The 18,949-nt window shown below is 38.9% G+C and overlaps 1 protein-coding gene across 2 annotated transcripts in view; it reads left to right on the forward strand.

The window, feature by feature from the left end:
- Positions 1-10,181: 10,181 nt before the first annotated feature.
- esrrb (estrogen-related receptor beta) overlaps positions 10,182-18,949 on the forward strand; it is a 40,190-nt gene continuing 31,422 nt past the window's right edge. For both annotated transcript variants that reach the window (XM_062439893.1, XM_062439894.1), the window contains exons 1-2: positions 10,182-10,231; positions 14,204-14,272. In XM_062439893.1, the coding sequence (XP_062295877.1) occupies positions 10,182-10,231; positions 14,204-14,272 (119 nt within the window). The remainder of the gene's footprint in view (positions 10,232-14,203; positions 14,273-18,949) is intronic.

Raw genomic sequence — 18,949 nt, forward strand, 5'->3', positions numbered from 1 at the left:
TGGGCCGTCTTACAGCCACGACCTTAATGGGAGGAGAGAGGGGGGAGATAAAAAACCCGCACACCAGCTTTAATTGGAGACACAGTATGCCCAAACTCGACTATGTAATGAGACTTATTTTTCAAATGTTTCAGTTTTTCCTTCTCTTGCAATATTCATTGTGTATGTTATGTTCAAATATGACAAATATATTGGAATGGGAAATTATGTGAATGTTGACATTAAAATGTCTAATCAATTCTAATAACACATATCCAGCCTTTTCCCTTTTTTAAGATTAAACGATTACAATTACAAAACGATTTAACAACTCCCGAACATGGCCAAAATGCAGAATACATATGTTTTTACTAATTATGGATGTGTTATGTGGTATTCTGAATAATAACGTCCTTCATACATATATGAAGTGCCATTGGTGCCCTATAAGGCATTATAATGCCAAAGCTCTTTAAGGCAATATTGGATGACAGTTCCATAAAATTTGATGTTTACAAGACATATAATGCATCCGATTTGTCGTTTAGAAGATAAAAAGCTTTTTCAGCAACATTTATTCAATAGTCTATTTTTCATTTGCTCAGGTAACCATTTATTAATCACTGTTTAGTGAGGAAATTACAGAAATCAGTTAAATGAGGTACACCATGCATGAGCTGGCACTGCACTGCCAGCATTTATCAATCTCAATCTCTCTCTCAGTGTAAGAAAGTGAAAACTAAGGAAAGTCATTTTGTGCCCAATGAAAGTTTTCCTTTGGAAATTTTGCCTTCCATTAAGAATAAAATTAAGCACTGGACCAGTGCTTTCCTGAATGCCCACCCCCTTCGAAATACACACACACACCCACACTTCTAATTTGTGATTTATTATGTTCTTGAAGTTGTAGGAGCATTGGTTTGGTGTTGAGTGAAAGCTGGTTTATCCGCTTCATTGTGGATACAGTATGTGTATGTGTGTGTGTGTATTTTTCAGTGTGTCTGTCTCACAGAGGGGGGGTGAAGCAGAGTATGCAGCCATCATTCACTGATGTGGGTCAGCTCTCACACGTGACAGCAGGTGACCAGTGTCAGACAGGAAAGGTCACAGGCCTGCAGTCTGTGCTCGCTCCCAGTTTACAGAGCTAAAAAATCCTGCACGCAACAAAGCAAAATGTATTTCTATAAAACTGATTATCTGGCTCTCACAACTTCATGGTGCCATTCTGAGATTTGGGTCATATTTGGAGATGTTTGCTGGCTGAAGCAGTTAAATGTGCAAGCTCACTTAGCTGGAAATTTCTTTGCCCAATGCATTTTCTCTGTCCTGCTCTCCTCTCTCACTATTTTCACTTCACTGTCCCTTTTTCTCCAGAACTTAAACAGCACATAGCCTTTCTTCCTGGCTCGTCTGTCTGCATGGACCCTGATGATGAAGTCTGGAGGCAGAGTTTTTGAACATCTTTCAGCTCGGCTATTCTCTTTGGGAGTCCTCTGACTTGAAGGTACCTTATTTGTCTAATGCGCGATGCACATTTGACATTCACCTGTGTGTGTGTGTGTGTGTGTGTGTGTTTGCTGGGACCTTATTCTTGTGTTCACATGCCCATTAGTTAAGTAGAATAAATGCATTGTTCCCCTTTTCATCTCTTTATCACCTAAGGGGGTATTTTTCCTTGATTGCATTACAATCACAGTAAGCTTTTCCTCATTAGTGCCAAGCAAGTTTTAATTTCTTATTTTCGACCGGGAATTTCACAAAAACACATGCATGCACATGCAAATGCCAAATCTTAGTTTTTCTATTTTAGCTATTGAGTGTTTAAAGGTAAAATGTTTTTTGCTCTGGTTTTATTTTTAGGTAGGATAAAATCTGCCAGATGAAGATTAGCTATGAAGTTTTACGTGGGAAACCTTTGTACTAGCCCCTCCATTGTGGGAAAAGGGCATTGATAGGAAGGCAGATAGAACTGATCAATAAGAAGTGCAGTTTTCTCCCCAGGCCTTCTTTCATATCTCTCTCTTGTTTGTGTTTTGAAGGGGTCGGGGGTACGGTCTGGTAAAGTGGTGGTGTGGGCGGGCTTCTGCCCCTTTATCAATCAGGATTTTAATTACACACGTCTAGGGCGACAGCTAGATTAGAAACCAATCGACGCTATCGGCCACAAAATCTAATTACTGTTTATTGACAGATAAGGGCAGGCCCCCTTCACTTTTCCAAATAAGATAAACCTCCCCCCTCGTACACAATGAAGAGCAGCTCATACTGTCCATGAAAGACTCTATGATAAGTAAACCCCCACTCAGAGAATTCCTCTATGCTTATGGAGAGACGTTACCTCTAAGGACTCCTCTGTTATAGATGACACAGGATCAGTGTAAGCGAGCCATATTAAACCTCTTCTTTAAACTGTCTTTGCAATAACAGAAGCATTTTGCTAACACTACAGTACATGCATGGTTTTTCTCAACTCACATTAAGGGAAATTTTAGACCTCATCTCTAAAACCTTTAACCCCATAAACCCTAGTTCCTCACTTTTTCTCAAAGTTACTCATAAATCAATGGGATCTTAATGATGAGTAATGAGTGACCCTGCAGAGCACACACAGGTGAAACATCCCGTCTCCTGTAGACACATATCTCCCCAGAGAACAGTCCATCCGATTCCTTGCCCTCCTCCTCCTAGATGTCCTCCTCTCTGTGAGCTAGACGCTGTCCAACCCCCCCCCCCCCCCCCAACACTACCACCCATATCAGCCGTTTTACAGCCTCCGTCACTGTGCAATGCACTTTGCCTTTAAAGCCGAGAATCTGCCTCAGGTAAATATGGAGTAAATGATTGGATTATTGTTCTTTCATTTGGCTGTGTAGTAATGGCTGGATTATAAACATTGCAGAGTATAGATTTCCTGTCAGATCCTATGAATCAGACATCCTTATCTCATTTCCAGACTGCCGCTCCACCCAGCGCTGCCATCTCCTAGCCAGGGAGTCTGGGAGTGTATGGGGAAGCCATATACTTGCACGCGCACGCACAAGCATCCACGTGCACAAACATACGGACAAAAGCAGAAACAGACAAACAAGCACACACAATCACACACACATATATGTGGTAGAGGGAGAGAGACACAGAGACTGTTGTCACCCAGCACAGCACAGGCACTCCAAAGTCCATTCGAAGATTTCAAAAACCACTTAGGCCCCCTGTCCATATTTGTTAAGCAAGTAAATCTAAGGGCTACAGCGCACTGAATTCAAAAAGAGAGGAGAGACAGCGATGTAGAGAGCATGAGAGAGAAGGGGAAAGGGAGTAAGATGTCTCCTAAATGAAATTTAGGAGAGGCTGGGATGGAGGGTGGCTGACAGCAGGTGGAGGGAGAGAGGTTTCAGGCCCTCTGATTTGGTTTTAATCACGCAAAGAAAAAAATGTTTGGGTTTGAATTATGCAGCATTTCTGACCAGGACTGGAGATTGATGCCTGATTCCTCTGAAGACTGGACATCATATCAGTGGTTGTGCCTGATATCTTTCATGTTTTTTCTCTCTCTGCCTCTTCACTGAATTTCTTTTCAGTGGATTACCAGCACTGTAATCAAGTTAGGGAGCTGTGTGGACCAACAGCTGCTGCACAAGCATGCTTTTGGTGGAATCCATCAAAACTCTCCACACAACATGTGGAGAGTCAACAAAACTACAACACACACTGAACTGGTATTAGCAGAAATACTGAGCTTAAAACAGGTTGGAAAATGAAATATGAAACATGTAGGGCTCCCAAAGAAGTGCTCGTGCATGACTTGTGTCAAAGATTTATTTTTAGCGCACTCGTCGTTTGAGCATCAAGCAATCACTGCAGAGAATGCTGTGTTCAGTGATGGCGACCAAAATCATAGTTTGTTTGTGGATGACATTCAGAAAGAACAAGAAACCTCCCCAAAGTTACATTTGAATGGGGATAAATGGTTGATTTCAATACTCAATATGTTATAGATTTGTTTTGTGGATCATATTGCATTGACAGAGACGTGAGCATACACCGGCGCATAATCTGAGGATTATTTTCTCGATTCATCAGTTGTTTTGTCTATAAAATGAGAGACAGTGAAACATGTCTGCAATAATTTGACTGAATCCCTAAAGCCTCTTTTGTCTGATTAACGACCCAAAACTCAAAGATATCCAGCCTAGAATTATATAAAATAAAAAAGGCATAATTTTATTTTGTGTTTTGGCTTAAAAAACTACTTAAACAATTAACCAATTATCAAGATACAGTAGTTGTCAGTAATTTTTTGTTTTGATGGGCTAATCATTTAATTATTCGAACTACATAAAGAAAAAAAACTTAAGTGTAGAAGCTGATTCTACAAATTTACTCTCCTCTTTATTAGCAGTGATTCGGCTCCTGGAAATATTCTGATTACATTACACATGAAAGCTTTATATCTCTCGGATTCTACCTTTAGGAGGATTGTTTATGTCAGCCAATAAAAAATGCTTTAATTGAATGATATTCTCCTTTAGTTCACAGTAGATAATCTTTCTGTGGGCTGCTGAGAACCACTCATTGGTAGTTAATACACCTAACAGAGGGAACTGAACAGGACCGCTGTTGTCATTCCTTAGTGCTGAAGCGCTGTGCCATTACATTTATAGATTTTCTCTTTGATGGGATAATTTGGTCTTTATATCTCTCACAAATGAAGTGATCCTCAGTGCTCCTAGTGCAGCTCAATGTGCAGCTACCATTTTCAAATACAGTTAATTGCATTCGAAAAGAATCAATGATACTTTCACGGTGACAATATCATTCTTTTAATGTCACTTAATTTCCTCAGTGAAATGATTACATCAATAGCCTGGCACTCATTTCTATCTTTCAGCATGAATTAATCTATTAAGGACAATAATTACATGTTTGTAATGGATAGGTTTTTGTACTCAGAAGTAAATGCAGTCGGGTATCCATTGTGGGCCTTGTTGTTGGCACTGTCCTGACTGTCATTCATTCATTTTATGAATTACACCATCACCGGGGGGTGGGGGGGGGGAGAATAAATAAATATATAAAGGTTACCTCTGCTGCAGCTCCTCTGTGGCCTTGTTGTGAGATAGCCCTCCCTCTAGTGGAGATGATAGAGTTGGTTACTGCTGTCAGCTGGCTTCATGCTCTGGTCCACAGCTGAGGCAGTCAGTCAATGATGGAGAATGTAAGATGTGTGAAGAAGAAGAAAACCTTTCAGAGGACAGGACAAAGCAGAAAATATATGAACAAACTGCATACTTTTCTCTTTTTTAAAAAACCTTTTTTAATTACTACATGAATTAGGTTACTGAAGTTGTACAGTTATTTGTATTGCTGGTAAATGTTTGTTTTAATTGTGTTTACATAGTAATGTTTTCTAAAATATGTAATGTGTTGCCTTGATCTTGAGAACGGGTCTCAAAATAGGGCCTGAGGACCACTAGTTTTCATGCATGGGGGTACGTCCACAAACAAGTTGAATCGCACCACTATGAAATCAACACATGCAATGTTTATAGTTTATTTTAGTGTTAGATTGTATGTATCTCACCAACAGAAAGCGATCAACTACATACAAATCATACCAAAAAAAACCAAGATAGATCTAAAATTAAAAAGTTTGTTAAGTTTGTGAACGCATGGGTTACATGATACAGCGACTGTGATCTCTATTGTCCTGTTATTTATTCATCAACAGTGGAAACCGACCTACTGCCATGTTTTTCAGCCTTTGCACGTTTGCTGTCACCTGCCGTTTTCTCAGGTGAAAATGTACCCACCACACCCGCAGTGCTGCTGAGCAGAGAGGCAAAATAATCCAAATTACAAACAGCACCCTGACAGAAGACTTCACATAGCTGCACAGACACATGTGGGCAGTCAAAATGAGCACGAGCTTGCTTAGCAGTTTATGAATTCACGGAGCAGTAAAGCAAAACATAATAACAGTGGAAACATGTTAAAAATACCTAAGTTCAACATTCACTGTTATTATTTTTTTTCTTTTTACACAATCAAAAAAGAGGAAGTTAAAGACATAAGACGGACTGATGGAACGGTTACTTGTTTTTTTCCCTGCTAACAGATTTTTTTCCCCTTGAATCACATTTGACCTCACTCACCCGGGTCCTGCTGCCGGTGGAGGTGTTTGCTTTAGCCACAGGGCGCGCGCCGGAGGAGGAGTTGATAGTGTGGCTGCGGCGTCCGCGCGCTCAGAAACACAGAGCCACCACCACCACCACTACAACCTGGAGAAACCACCTCCACAGTGCGCTGTGCTCACCCGGGGATGTGACATGACTTGTCCGAGTAAGGTACACGACACATCAGTAATAACCTCAGTTTATCTTCCAGGCACATTATTTTTTCCTTTTTCATATTTTGTGTACTTGGTGTATTATGTTAAGAGATTTTTTTTTTTTATTAAAAAAATGTATCCTGTTTTAAATGTGGTTTACCTGTAGCTACTGCAAATTACATCAGTGCGCACGCGGTTGAGCTCTAATTGAGGCATGCAGTTTGCACGTGGACCAGCATCGTAGCTTTTCCTTTGGGAACAGTGACTGGATTACGCTATCGATTTGACCATTACTGTACGCATGAAAAAGGTTAAATTTAGCGACTTAATAAGGCCTAGCTGCCTGTTTAATGTGAGACAAATTCGGAGGTAAAATTGCTAAATAAACACCATAAAGCAAAGCGTATTTATTATGTCGCCTCCTTTAAACGTGTAGTTTTAAAGAGTATTTTATGTATTCCCTAATAGGCCAAACTTGTTTATATCACCAGACTGTAATGAAATTTTGTATAAAATTGACTTGTCAATTAAAAGGTTAATTAATGCAACATTATCTTTATTAAACCGTCACCAAGTGAGGGCTTCATGCAGCTGAACTTCCTTAGATATTAGTTTAACTTGAGTACTGTACACAGAAATACATTATTTGGTGTTCTTTAGTTCTGTAAAAACTTGTGTATGAAAAACTAAGTCATTATTATTTTATGACTATGTATTATTATCAGTCTTTTTTAAACAGTATTCCAGTCTTTTAGCTGACCAGACAGCATGTTTTCTTGTTTTGACAAGTTAATTAACCATATGTTTTCTTAATTAACCATCCACACATATGCAAACACACACACACACACACACACACACACACACACACACACACACACACACACACACACACACACACACACAGATGTAAATGTCAAGTGTAGCCTACAGGCAGAATATAGGATTTTATGATATGTGAGATCCCACAAAAGCAACACAAATCTTCAAAAAATTAAAAAAAAAGTTGTAACAGCAGCAGATTAGATAATCAACACTGCTCCTGGTAGTAATACTGCACTAACTTTGTCATGCCACGTGTGATCGAGTGTTCGCCTGAGTGCAGCTCTATTCTTTATTTGTATCAGATCCCATCCTGGCAAATCAGCTGTCACACAGTCTGATTTTTTTTTTTCATAACAGAGCTGATAAGAAGCAACGATAGTAGCAGCGGCAGCAGCAGGGATTTCATAGCTCATACTGTGTGACAAAAGTCTGTGTGGTGTCAGTCGAAAAGCCCTGGGAGGCCAAAGTGAAATATGCAGAAATGTGATTTATCAAACAGAGGAAGTCATCAACATAAAAGACAGTACACAGGTTAGATTCCAGGATAAGAGTGGAGAGAGTACCACCTCTTGTGATTCTCTATTGGTTGTAACCAGGTCCCTTGACTTAAACCATGCTGGATCAGCTGTTACTACCACCAGACTGTTGTGTTTGTTTTTGCATTGTGATTTAACTCATTATAATGATTTTTTGACAGTTTGGGTTTCTTTATTTTAATTATTCTAATTGTGTATGTTAACATTACGTAGATTTTATTGTTACAACTTGAATAAACTGCAGGAAATTGAATGTTAAATGTTACTACAATTCTAATCAGTAATATGATCAAATTTAGTGGGACATTTATAGGGATTTAATGTTAAAATTCACTTGTGGTGTTTTGTTTGGGGTTTACAGATTGTCTGAGAACTGTGTCTGATAGTGATTTTTACTCCTCTTTAAAGAATTAAAGTGACAGGTGTTTGATTTGGCATCAATCTTAATTGGATTTCATCAATTTAGTCATTTGTTTTTGTCCCAAAAAGAGACCAGATGCTGTGTAATCTGTGCCACTGTGGAGGCACTATTGCTGCACATCAATAGGCCTGTGATGATCAATAGGGATTGCGTGATGTTTTTGCATTGATTGTAGAAACATGAGCCGATGAATGGAACTGGATTCCTCTCCAGGGGTTATACTGTTCCTGTTCGGCAGAGAAAAGCGAACAGCAGCAGAGCGACCCAACACACCTTTTTTGCATGAATCTTGCTGGTAGATCTTGACTCCTCCTCGCTCGCTCGTATTTTTACTTTGACTGAAGTAGCTGGGGACCGTTGTCAGACACCTTCTGACTTTGCTCAAGTAGAATTTCAGAGAAGTGGGCAAGCTGCTGTTTCTTTCTGCTTGACTCAGCCAAGTGTCGGCCATTGTTGGAGCGCTCATTTTTCCAATAAGATGCCATGGTAAGCTCTGCTCTTATAATGTGGCGATACAGTAACATGGAGACCCTCACTGACTGTGAAATGGTATCTGCATTCTCGACATTCTTACTGAGCTTGATCAACAGTGAAACACAGGCGGTTCTAAAGCTGGGGTTAGAGAAGACAGAGCTGGATTTTCCGCTGCTTTAGAAGCTGATGGGCTTCCAGAATATGAGTTATGGCTTGAGATCATCTCTCACAGGTGGTGAAAGGCTCACAATGGTCTCTCACATGTAACACCCGCAAATGGAGCTAGCGACACAGCTCAATAAATACATTTACTGTCCTTAGTGGTTTGAAAGCTATTGCTTTTCGTGAAGTGCTACAGATGCACTCGACTCTTTAGTGTAGTTTCTATAGTGCGGCTGAAGCTGGTGTCAGACTTTTTTTATGTGCTATATAACAGTACAGGTGACATTTTGATATCTTAAAAAAAGCATACAATAGATTACAGTAAGTTTTTTAATCATCATCATCAAGTTTTGAGATGTTTGGTCAAGTTCTGTGTTGTTGTGTGATGTGTAATATTGCTTTGGCTTTCCTGTGGCTTTGTTCAATATCAGTTCAGTGTATATTAATGAATGCTTAAAAAGATTCTCTAAAAAATCATGAAATATAAATTGCAAAATGTAAAGATAATTAGCTTTCATCAGTATATACATGATGCATTTTTTTTACAAGTCAGTACAGTTATCGAAGCTATTTTAAATTATATCACAAATAACAACTACATACACTAATACTGACAGTCCCACACTTGCATTTATCATCTTCATTTATGCTCGAATTTGAGTTTTAGGCACCTAAAGTTTTTATTTAATTGCGATGGAAACTTTGACTGCTCTCATAGTTGAATCTCTGTTGTTCATGTGATAGGTTGTTTTGTCTGTGTGCGTGTGAGCCATGTGTGGCATGTGTGTCGTATCTGTGCATGGTGGAGTGTGTGCGCGAGCGTTTAGATCCCTCCTCCCTGGTGCTCCGCCGGCCCCTCTGTCACTTTAAGTCCTGCCCCTCGGAGCCAGCCAACAGCAGCTGTTCCATATTCATCAAGCCCTTGAGTCTTAAAGAGCCCTATCCTGCCCATGGAAAGAGTCATTCCTCTCGCTCGCGCTCTCATGCTCTCTCCATCTTAGCGCTCATCCCGCTGCTGCCTGCGCTTCTCTCTCTCTCTCTCTCTCTCTCTCTCTCTCTCTCTCTCTCTCTCTCACTCCCCTTTACCTCTCCGCGTCTATCTGTCCCTCCCCCCTTCACTCTGCCTCTCTCATACACTCTCTCTCTCTCTCTCTCTGTCTGTCATACGCACACACTCACTTACATACACTCAGACACACATTCTTACTCTCTCTCCCTACACATACATACATAAACACACACACACACACACAACACACATGCTCACACACACGCGCGCGCCTACTCAATCCATCAGAGTCCGACATACCTGTGCAGGCTGGTGGAAGCAGTGCTGGAGGGGCTTTTTCGGCAGTGTTGTCTCTGAGGGTGCTGTGCTATCATTTGGGGAAGAAGCGGGTCTCAATTGTTTTCTCTTTCCTCTTCCTCTCATTCCTGGAATGCTAAAACTGGACTGATGGACATTTCAGAACTTTGTCTTCCAGACCCTCTCAGCTATCATAACCAGTAGGTGCACCTCTTTTCTTTCTTTCCTTCTTGCACTTTTCCTTTTAACCCGTCTGTTGTGATGCAGTTTTAATTCTTCCTTGTTGTCTCTCATTTTTCTTTTTTTCTTTTTATTATCCTTGTCTTCTTTTTAAACTGTGCCTACTCTTGTTTTTGTTTTTTTTCCTTTCACGATCAACCTTTCTAGTCTAGGCACTGAACTTTTTCCTGTTTTAGCAATGATGTACTTTTCCTGGCTCGTCTCTTCATTTACCCTCTCATACCTACTCACACTCTTAAACATGCACTTTCTCAAGTTCATCGTTTTTAAGGGCTTTTTAAATTATGCAGGACTTGAGTGTAGAGCAACAGGGCAGGTGGAGCTGTGTATGTGCGTGCATGTGTGTGCAAATTTACTCTGTGAGCACATCATGTATGCCAGTCTTTATAAATTTCATTCAGTGCATGGCTAATTGATTTAGTTTGCCCCACTGCAAAGTGCGTATTCTTTTCCGAAAGAATTCGTCGTACCTGGCCAGTTGGGTTAGGTGGTTGTTTGCTGACGTCTTTGTTCTTATATACCGGGCAGCCAGAGGGAATGAGAATAATATTTTAATGAGTTAAGATTAACTTGAATCCGTGGAATTGGAAAGGGATAAATGACAGACTGTAATATGTGTAGTCAGAAAAACGGATGAAAGGAGCCTGTAACCTCAGTGAGCTGGCAGGTCTGTCCCAGCCAGCCGCACGCAAGCAAAGCTGCTGTCTCAACAGCTCCTGGCTGCTGGGACAGTCTGAGCTCACAGCTCCTACCTTTACTAAACTTTGTAAATCCATCCATAACTTACATTTGATACAAAATAAATAAAAATAAATAATTATTTTTTTGTTGTTTTCTTTTTATTAGAAAAAACACAAAACATTTCTGTAGAAAATTAATGTAAATTAAGCTCGACGCATCACCGATAATGTGTGGAAAAACAGAAGAAAAAACATTTGGATTGTGTAAAGCTTAGCTTCAATTAATCGTTTTCATATTTTAAAAAGATAAGATTGATAAATAGTATTTATGAAGAAGTGATGATTGATCAAAGACAAATCAGCAAACAATTCAGCTGCCAGTTACAGTTCCCTTATACTTTAGTGCATTCAGACTATTTACATTTTCTATTAATTGTCTAGAAAATTTGCCAAAATTGTCTTTGCAGGTTAACTTGACTAACTGAACTTGCACTGAACATAATTTATTGGTACTGTAATTAAACAGGTTGTTCAATATTTAAAAAATGTATTACATTTCCTTCTAGTACAGTCACTGAAAATCCCTCACAGAAAATAATTCAGTGTAAAGTAAAAGAGCTGAATTCTGTCAGTGTATATTGCTTTTCTTCACCCATTTTTCCCACAAATATAATTTACTATGTGCTTTAATCACTGCAAATTCTAAGAATGATCATAAAAACATATTAAGCATCAAATATATTAATGTGTGCAATTATTTCAATTCATTTCTTGAAGTTGGATTTAACAAGTTTGCTTTTGTCTGATACACATGAATAAAAAATGACACAAACAGCAGTAACTGTGCACTGAATGAGTATTTCTGACACATCAGCTGTTAAGTGTGTTTATATTTTTATTGTACTCTGAATTTAAGTATTCCCTTAATTTAAAGGCAATACTACTGTTGTTTAGTTTATAAGCAGTTCTTCACGCTACACCACTTTTTATGAATTTAAACAACAACAAAAAAACAAATATACATATATATGTGTGTGTGTGTGTATATATATTTATTTATATATATGTTTATCCTTAAGTTTTAAGAGGCGTTGAGCTTTTTATTTTTAAATATTTGCCCTGCAAATGCAGTTTCAAACAATAATTTAATCCTATTCATTGCAAGGAGAAACATTATTAAACATTATTACATTTAACATTTTCAATAAAGTTGCAAATCATTTGTTCATAATCTGTTTTACTTTCATTTGATTTGATTTGACTTTTCTCCTTTTTTGTCAAAATCCTAAGCAAATATTTATATTTCTTTTATTTATCTTTACACTACATAGTCTAATAGTCACCAGTCAGTTTATCAATAGTGAAATAACAGATTCTCAAATGTGTACATGCAAAAACTTTTCAGTAATATAATGCAATCGATTTGAATGATTCTTAATTTGTTCGTTTTTTTGCCCCAATAAGTTACAGTTGTTCCATGCACGTATTAAGACACTGCAGTATTATAAGAGATTTAGAGATGGTGTGCACTGATTTAGAATTAGTTTAAATAAAAATACAAATGCACATTTAATTATGCTCTACACAACATAGACGTTGCAGTTTTTGTGTATCATGTTCATAATGTTGGATTACTCTGTAGGTATTTAAAACATTTTTTAAAGCTTTTGTGAAAGTACAATTGACTTTTTTGTGTGTGTTTTCGAGTTGTGAACAGGTGTTTGATGGATAAATAACTTTAGAGACTTGCTGAAGATATGTTAAGAAGTAAATCCAGTAAAATGTGATAATTTTTGTTTTACTTTTAAACTAAAAATCTGTCTGATATAATTACAATAATTTAGCTTTTTCCTGATTTCATGTCTACCTAACAGCAGCTAGTGTTTTTGTGGACTCACTCCAGCATTGCAGCATGCTGGTAATTCTGGTTCAGTAATAGCTCTCTTCTGCTAATTGTACAGCAGTATTTGCAGCCCTTCACTGTGGGCAGGATGTGGCCGTGATGCTTGGATGAGAGGATTAGTGGGACGTATGTGCTCCATGTAATTAGCACAGCACTGTTGTGGAATCACTGTAGTATACACTCTATAGATTGACCCGAGGGCATCGCCACTGTCTGAGAATTAGACTGAAACTGAGTTTTGTCTTCTGAGTAGAGACACACATTCCGCTTGTGCATCATTATGTTGAAATGTGAGCATATTAAAGTTATTACCAAGTATTCTAATAAAATAGGTTTTACTGAAAGTTGCATTCTTCACTGTATTTACTCAAAATGGGTTTTTTTTGCCATTGATAAGTGGCCATTACACCTGACCTGTTATTTGCTTTTGCTTGTTTGACTTGTTTAAGTCTAAACATCCCTTGGCTCATGCAGTGACACAAACCATTTACTGTATACAGTAAGTCTAACAGGCTTATTGTTTATCTTGTATTGCACTGGCTTGTCTTGCCACTCAGAAGTCGGGGCAAAGCTGAGCATTGTCAGTTTGAGTTTCTCTGTGCTTACTAGAAAACACGCAGCATGAGCGGCAGTGAATTGAGATGTGACTTCTTTCTGGTCCTAAATGTTCCATCAACACCCTCGCTTTCCTTAAGCCCTGGCATAGCACTGCTATAAACTAACAAGGCTATCCAATTTCCTGCCATGAAATGAGAGCTTTTTAATGTATTTTTTAGAGACGCAGAAAGAGCGTTAGCACAATGATGAATTAGATTTCAATTTATTTGACTTTATTCCCAGCTTGCTGCATTAGAGCCTGCAAACACCCATCTCCAGGAGTCCGTCCGCTTGATTCTTATTAGGTTTCAGAAAACAAGGCAAGGGAATTGCATTAGTGTATCTTAAGTTAAAAGCTCTTTGCTCTTTGACCAAGTGTTTCATTGTTATTGGGTTAATCAGATTTTTGCTGTCTTCATGGAGATGCTATCGCAGGCTAGAGGCAGTGGTGGGTAACCAAAGCGGCCGTGCACAGACACTATCCAGATGGGATCAGCTTACGGTAATTTGGTTTCAGAATACATTACCAGAAGAGGCTGCTGGCCGAGAATGGCCACCCCGCTATGAGCCAGTAGCTGGTGGCCTCTGTACTGTAGCTGCAGCGTCCAGCCAACCCACCTGTCCCATTCCCACACTCCTCTATGTCGTAGGCCTTGAGGAGATGCTGGGATGTGTGCATTTTTAACGAAAACCTAATGTTTTTAAATTCAATTTGTCACCCAATTCTAAATATTTCTTCCTTGTACCAACAGGGCTTTGTTGTCCAATTCATTAGAGAGATTCCTGAGTCCACTGGCCACGCTGGAGCCCTCTCATTTCTGGTATCTAGTATCATTACTTTCACTGTAAATATGTCACTCAGCTCGAGGTGAGCGGGGGGAGGGTGGAGCATGTTGTCCCTCTCCAGGCCAAATGGGGAGGCAGAGTATATTAACACTATGTGGATGTTCACTATTTTGTAGCTCCAGAGGTATTTGGGTTCATACTTGTTAGCTTTTAAGGATCTGTCACATCAAACTCCTTATTCACATGTCTGTCCCATCCTGGCTGATTTATTCCCTAGATAATTAATTGGGAAAAACAGAGAAAAGAAAAGAAAGAAAAGCATGCAATTTTATTTTGAAAATTAGTCAATGTTGGAAGATTTTACTGTCATTTTTCATAACAACATGCTGTCTCTTAAGACCCCATATGATGTTTGGCCTTTACACCTCTCTGTGATTAGCTACGATGACTCTTTGGCTATTTCACAACATCCACCCGCACAAAAACCACCAACTGTCACCGCACGCGTCCCTCCTGATTTCTCGTCCATGGTAACCTTGGACATCTCAACCGCAGTGTGAGAATCTGTTTAAAAATAACCAGGTCCATTAGTCTAGAAGGATAATGCTAGCCTACGTGGGCTCTCATGCCCTTGTGGCAGCAGAGTGCTATCACTGACACGGTGCGTCAGCACTTCTTCCTGTTGCTCCAACATTGAAGGGCTCCTCTTAATTTACACACACATGCACGCACGCATACACACTCACAAACACACACAGCTTCATCGAGAACACAGAAGTTCAGAAAAAGAAAAAAGCTGTTAACATAGTAACACACTTGACAAAATGCTGCAGTAGAGTGGAAAATGTGTGACAAGATGAAGAGAAACTGAAAACAGTAAAAGTTTTCTGAGTTTTCCATGTTTCATACCGTTGTACCCATGAGTGTTTGGGTACTGGGTCTGGGTCCATTAATTCACACTTTGTTAAAAAAATGTGATGTAACTTTATGGGTGTTTATCAGTGAAGGCTATTGGTATTGAGCGGCCAGTTGTTTGAAGGTTATGTTTCGGAGCAGTAATTGAAATGCAAAATAACATTAGGATCGATGGTTAGCTTTGTTTATTTATGAAATCAATATTGAAACCGTCCGTCACAGCAGCAGCTCTGATTCCCACTGACAGCTTCACCAAGTCTTCTCTATATGGCCGGGGGTCCTTGCACCCATTACAGCTTTTAGACAAAGCACTTTTTTTCTCATCACACTTTGGAAAGCTGTGATCAAATTTTTCAGGTTCATCTATTTGAACACACAGTCCATAGTTTGAAGAAAAACTGTGAGGAATGACATCATGAACTGATAAAATTGTTAAATTAAAAAGACTGATGCAATGTACCCACTTAGCAGCATTTTGGGTGTGTCTTTGAGAGAGAGAGAGAGAGAGAGAGAGAGAGAGAGAGAGAGAGAGTACTAGTATCACTCATCCCTGATTTGCCCAGGGGAGGTAGATGTGACCAATAACCAGCCATTAACAAGGCAGTGTGCAAAAAGCCAGCCACCATAGGCCTAGTTTCACTGTGGTGAACAGGAATCTCTATTGATGTATTTGTGTCCCTTGACCCATGTCAAATATGCATTGCCATTATTACAGAAGTAACAGAAATGTTTCATTTCAAGTAACTGAAACACTAAAAGCACTGCACTACCTGTCTAAAAAATATAACATAATTTACAAATGTTTGGCAATAAGCAAATATATTCAATGAGTAATTCTACGTCGTTTAAAAGACCAGTGTGTGAAATTTAGTGGCATCTAGGGGTGATATTGCATATAGGAAGAAGACCCAGTCTCTATGTAGATATAAAGGGCTTATTTTCTGGTGATTTTACACTAATTAACATACTGATGATAATTACATTATATTTCTGCCAAGTTGGTTCTGCTAGATGCTACTAAATTCTACACACTGTACCTTTAAATGTCTTGCAATAGCTTATCTGCACAGAATTGGTAATGTTCTGCAAGCCAAGAACTTGTATAATATATAACACTGTTTTAACTTTTTACCCTTGTCTACATAGTCCATTATTTTAATGCTTTCTGTAAGCTGGCGTTGCTGCCGTCTCAGCTTTAATCAGCCTTTTCTTTTCAAATGTTGTTCTGACTTGTGTCCAGACCTCTGAATATCTGTCCTCCAATTTAAATAGTAAAGGTGAAAATGAAATCAAATATAGTCGAATTATCAGGCATCAGAGGTTACATTTGTTTTTCTCGTCTCATAAAAACTTAATTGCATATCTTTTTCACAACTTTACTGCTGTAATACAGTCATTTCATCTGATAACAGATGACAGATTTGTTATTGTGTCTCTGTTTCTTGGCATGTGTTCTTGCCTGCCTGCCTGCCTGCCTTCAAATTATACGACTGTGTACTTATGTGTGTATTTGCCTGTTAGTCACAAAACATGTTCATGTTAAAATGCCACCTTATGAGGCCACCCCTACAGCGCTAAGTGCAATCGAATGGATACATTGAGTGGCTGGTTGTTGAACCTGCCACTTGGAGAGTCCCTCCCTCCCAGTACGTCCAGTGACACCAGACATGGTGCAAGCTGAAATGTATGTTTAGATTGCCCCCTGAAGGAGACACATTAATTCAGGAAATATCCCCAAAGTTTAATTATTCCTGAATGGTGTGGTGGTGGACACTACCATATAAATCAGTTAGGCCCACCCGCCTTTTTATTACCAGCACTATTTATGGGAAATGTGTGGCAGCTGGTAGAGATGAGCCTGTAAAAAGCTAGAGGCTATTGCTATGACTATGTGTACTGCTGTGGCAGACATAGTCATAGCAATGGTGTTTTGAGCAACATCAGTTCATTTTGGAGGTATTTGAATTGCATGCTGCAAAGATTTAACATTTTTAATATGATTAGCAGGCTGTATTATTCTTTTTTATGTTAATATTACCTATGTGCCGTGATTATACACAGATTTGAGCCTGTACAAACATTTACACACCTGATTGCCTTTAATTTATCCTGGACATCTGATTAACCTGCTAATTTTGGCCTGTTCATTTTGCCTTCTATATTTGTGTACGTGTATGTGCGTGTGCTTGCATGTGTTTGTCTGTTTTTATTTGGCTCTTCTTCTGATGAAGAGGATAATATATAGTGGAGGCAGGACAGGCTCTTTGTTTTAAGCAGGTAAAGTTCCCTCCTAAACAAGGACGGCCTATCAGAAGAAGATTAATGAAGTAATTTCATGCATGGCTCCATGCCTCCGTCCCCCTGTACGCACAGTCACTGTGTCTAAACCTGTGATTTACACTGGACTGTGTTAAATAGCCTTAACCCTTTATAATAATATTTCTTTCTGTTTGTGACACCCACACACACACGCACACACACGCACGCTACAGAGAACACAACACAATCAGGAATACCCTTCACATTTCTGATGAAATTAGCCAGTCTTTTGGATCACTTTTCTCTGTCAGTTCCTTACACAAATATCAAGTCTGTAGACAGTGAACAGCAATGCATGATCACATTTTTAATATTTTTGCTCAAGTTTTCATCATTCATATTTTATAATCCTCCCTCTCTTTATTGTACATAAGGAACCCCGCTGAGGGTACGTGAGAGGTGTGCTGTGGTTGATATCTGCTGGCTTTCCACGTAATTTATTGCAGTTAAACAAAACCTGACTTTAAAGGTTTTTGTAGCATAAGACAGAATTTTTATGACTTTTTCCTACAATACTACTCTGGTTCACTCAGGTCATCATTACTCAGGTCAGTTAATATTTGGGGACATATTAGCAAGTTGAATCTTTCCATCTTTATTTATTCATAGATATTTACAGTAGCCTATAATGTTTAAAGTATTACATATAAATGAATTCAAGGAAAACCACTCTTTATAAGCATGGCAGGGTAACCGGTGAAGTGATTACATATAATTATTTATCATTTTGTGATAGATAAAAATAACTATAATTTACAGGGCATTCAGCTACTGTGTGATATATCATAACAGCCACTGTGTAAGTGAAGGGGAAAACGTATCTTTCCCAAAAAAAAAGTGAAATAGCAGGAAGCAAATATAGACCGTATTTATTTGTATTTATGAGAGTTTTATGGCCAAACAGTATATAATTTGTGTCTTTTAGTATCATAAAGTGCCGTAAAACACAACTTTTAAAGTTGAAGCATGTGTAATAAAGACAGGATCCTCCAGTATCACAAGGGAATGTATTGTGATATTGGAACCAGCGTATCAGTAACGTATCACACAACAGCAGATTGTGTCTGATGTCAGTAACTATACCAGTTTTCTTCGGACTAGTTTTGGTAGAGACTTTTAATACACAAAACGTTGATAGTCAGAAACAGTTTTTAAGGGCCGTTTTTGCCAGTGGTGGACTATAATTACTTTTTCTACTTATCACAAGCCATTGTAAATTCATGTTGTTAAATTATACCATGACCATGCCTCATAATGGATGTAATGGAAACTAATCTTTTCTAATGAAAAGGCAGAATTAGAAATTTGATCCCAAATGTACGGCACGGCGGGCTAGACTTATCACTGAACTTCTTTTTTACATACAGTATGATGAGCTGTTCAATCCTGCAGGGAGCTTCCCCACTGGGTCCGCGCAGAAGATTGTTAACTCTTTGCTCTCTAGAATGGGACGTTTAGACAACCGAACACCCTCTCAC

The sequence above is a fragment of the Scomber scombrus genome, chromosome 19, assembly GCF_963691925.1.
Source record: "Scomber scombrus chromosome 19, fScoSco1.1, whole genome shotgun sequence".
Classification (NCBI taxonomy): Eukaryota; Metazoa; Chordata; class Actinopteri; order Scombriformes; family Scombridae; genus Scomber; species Scomber scombrus.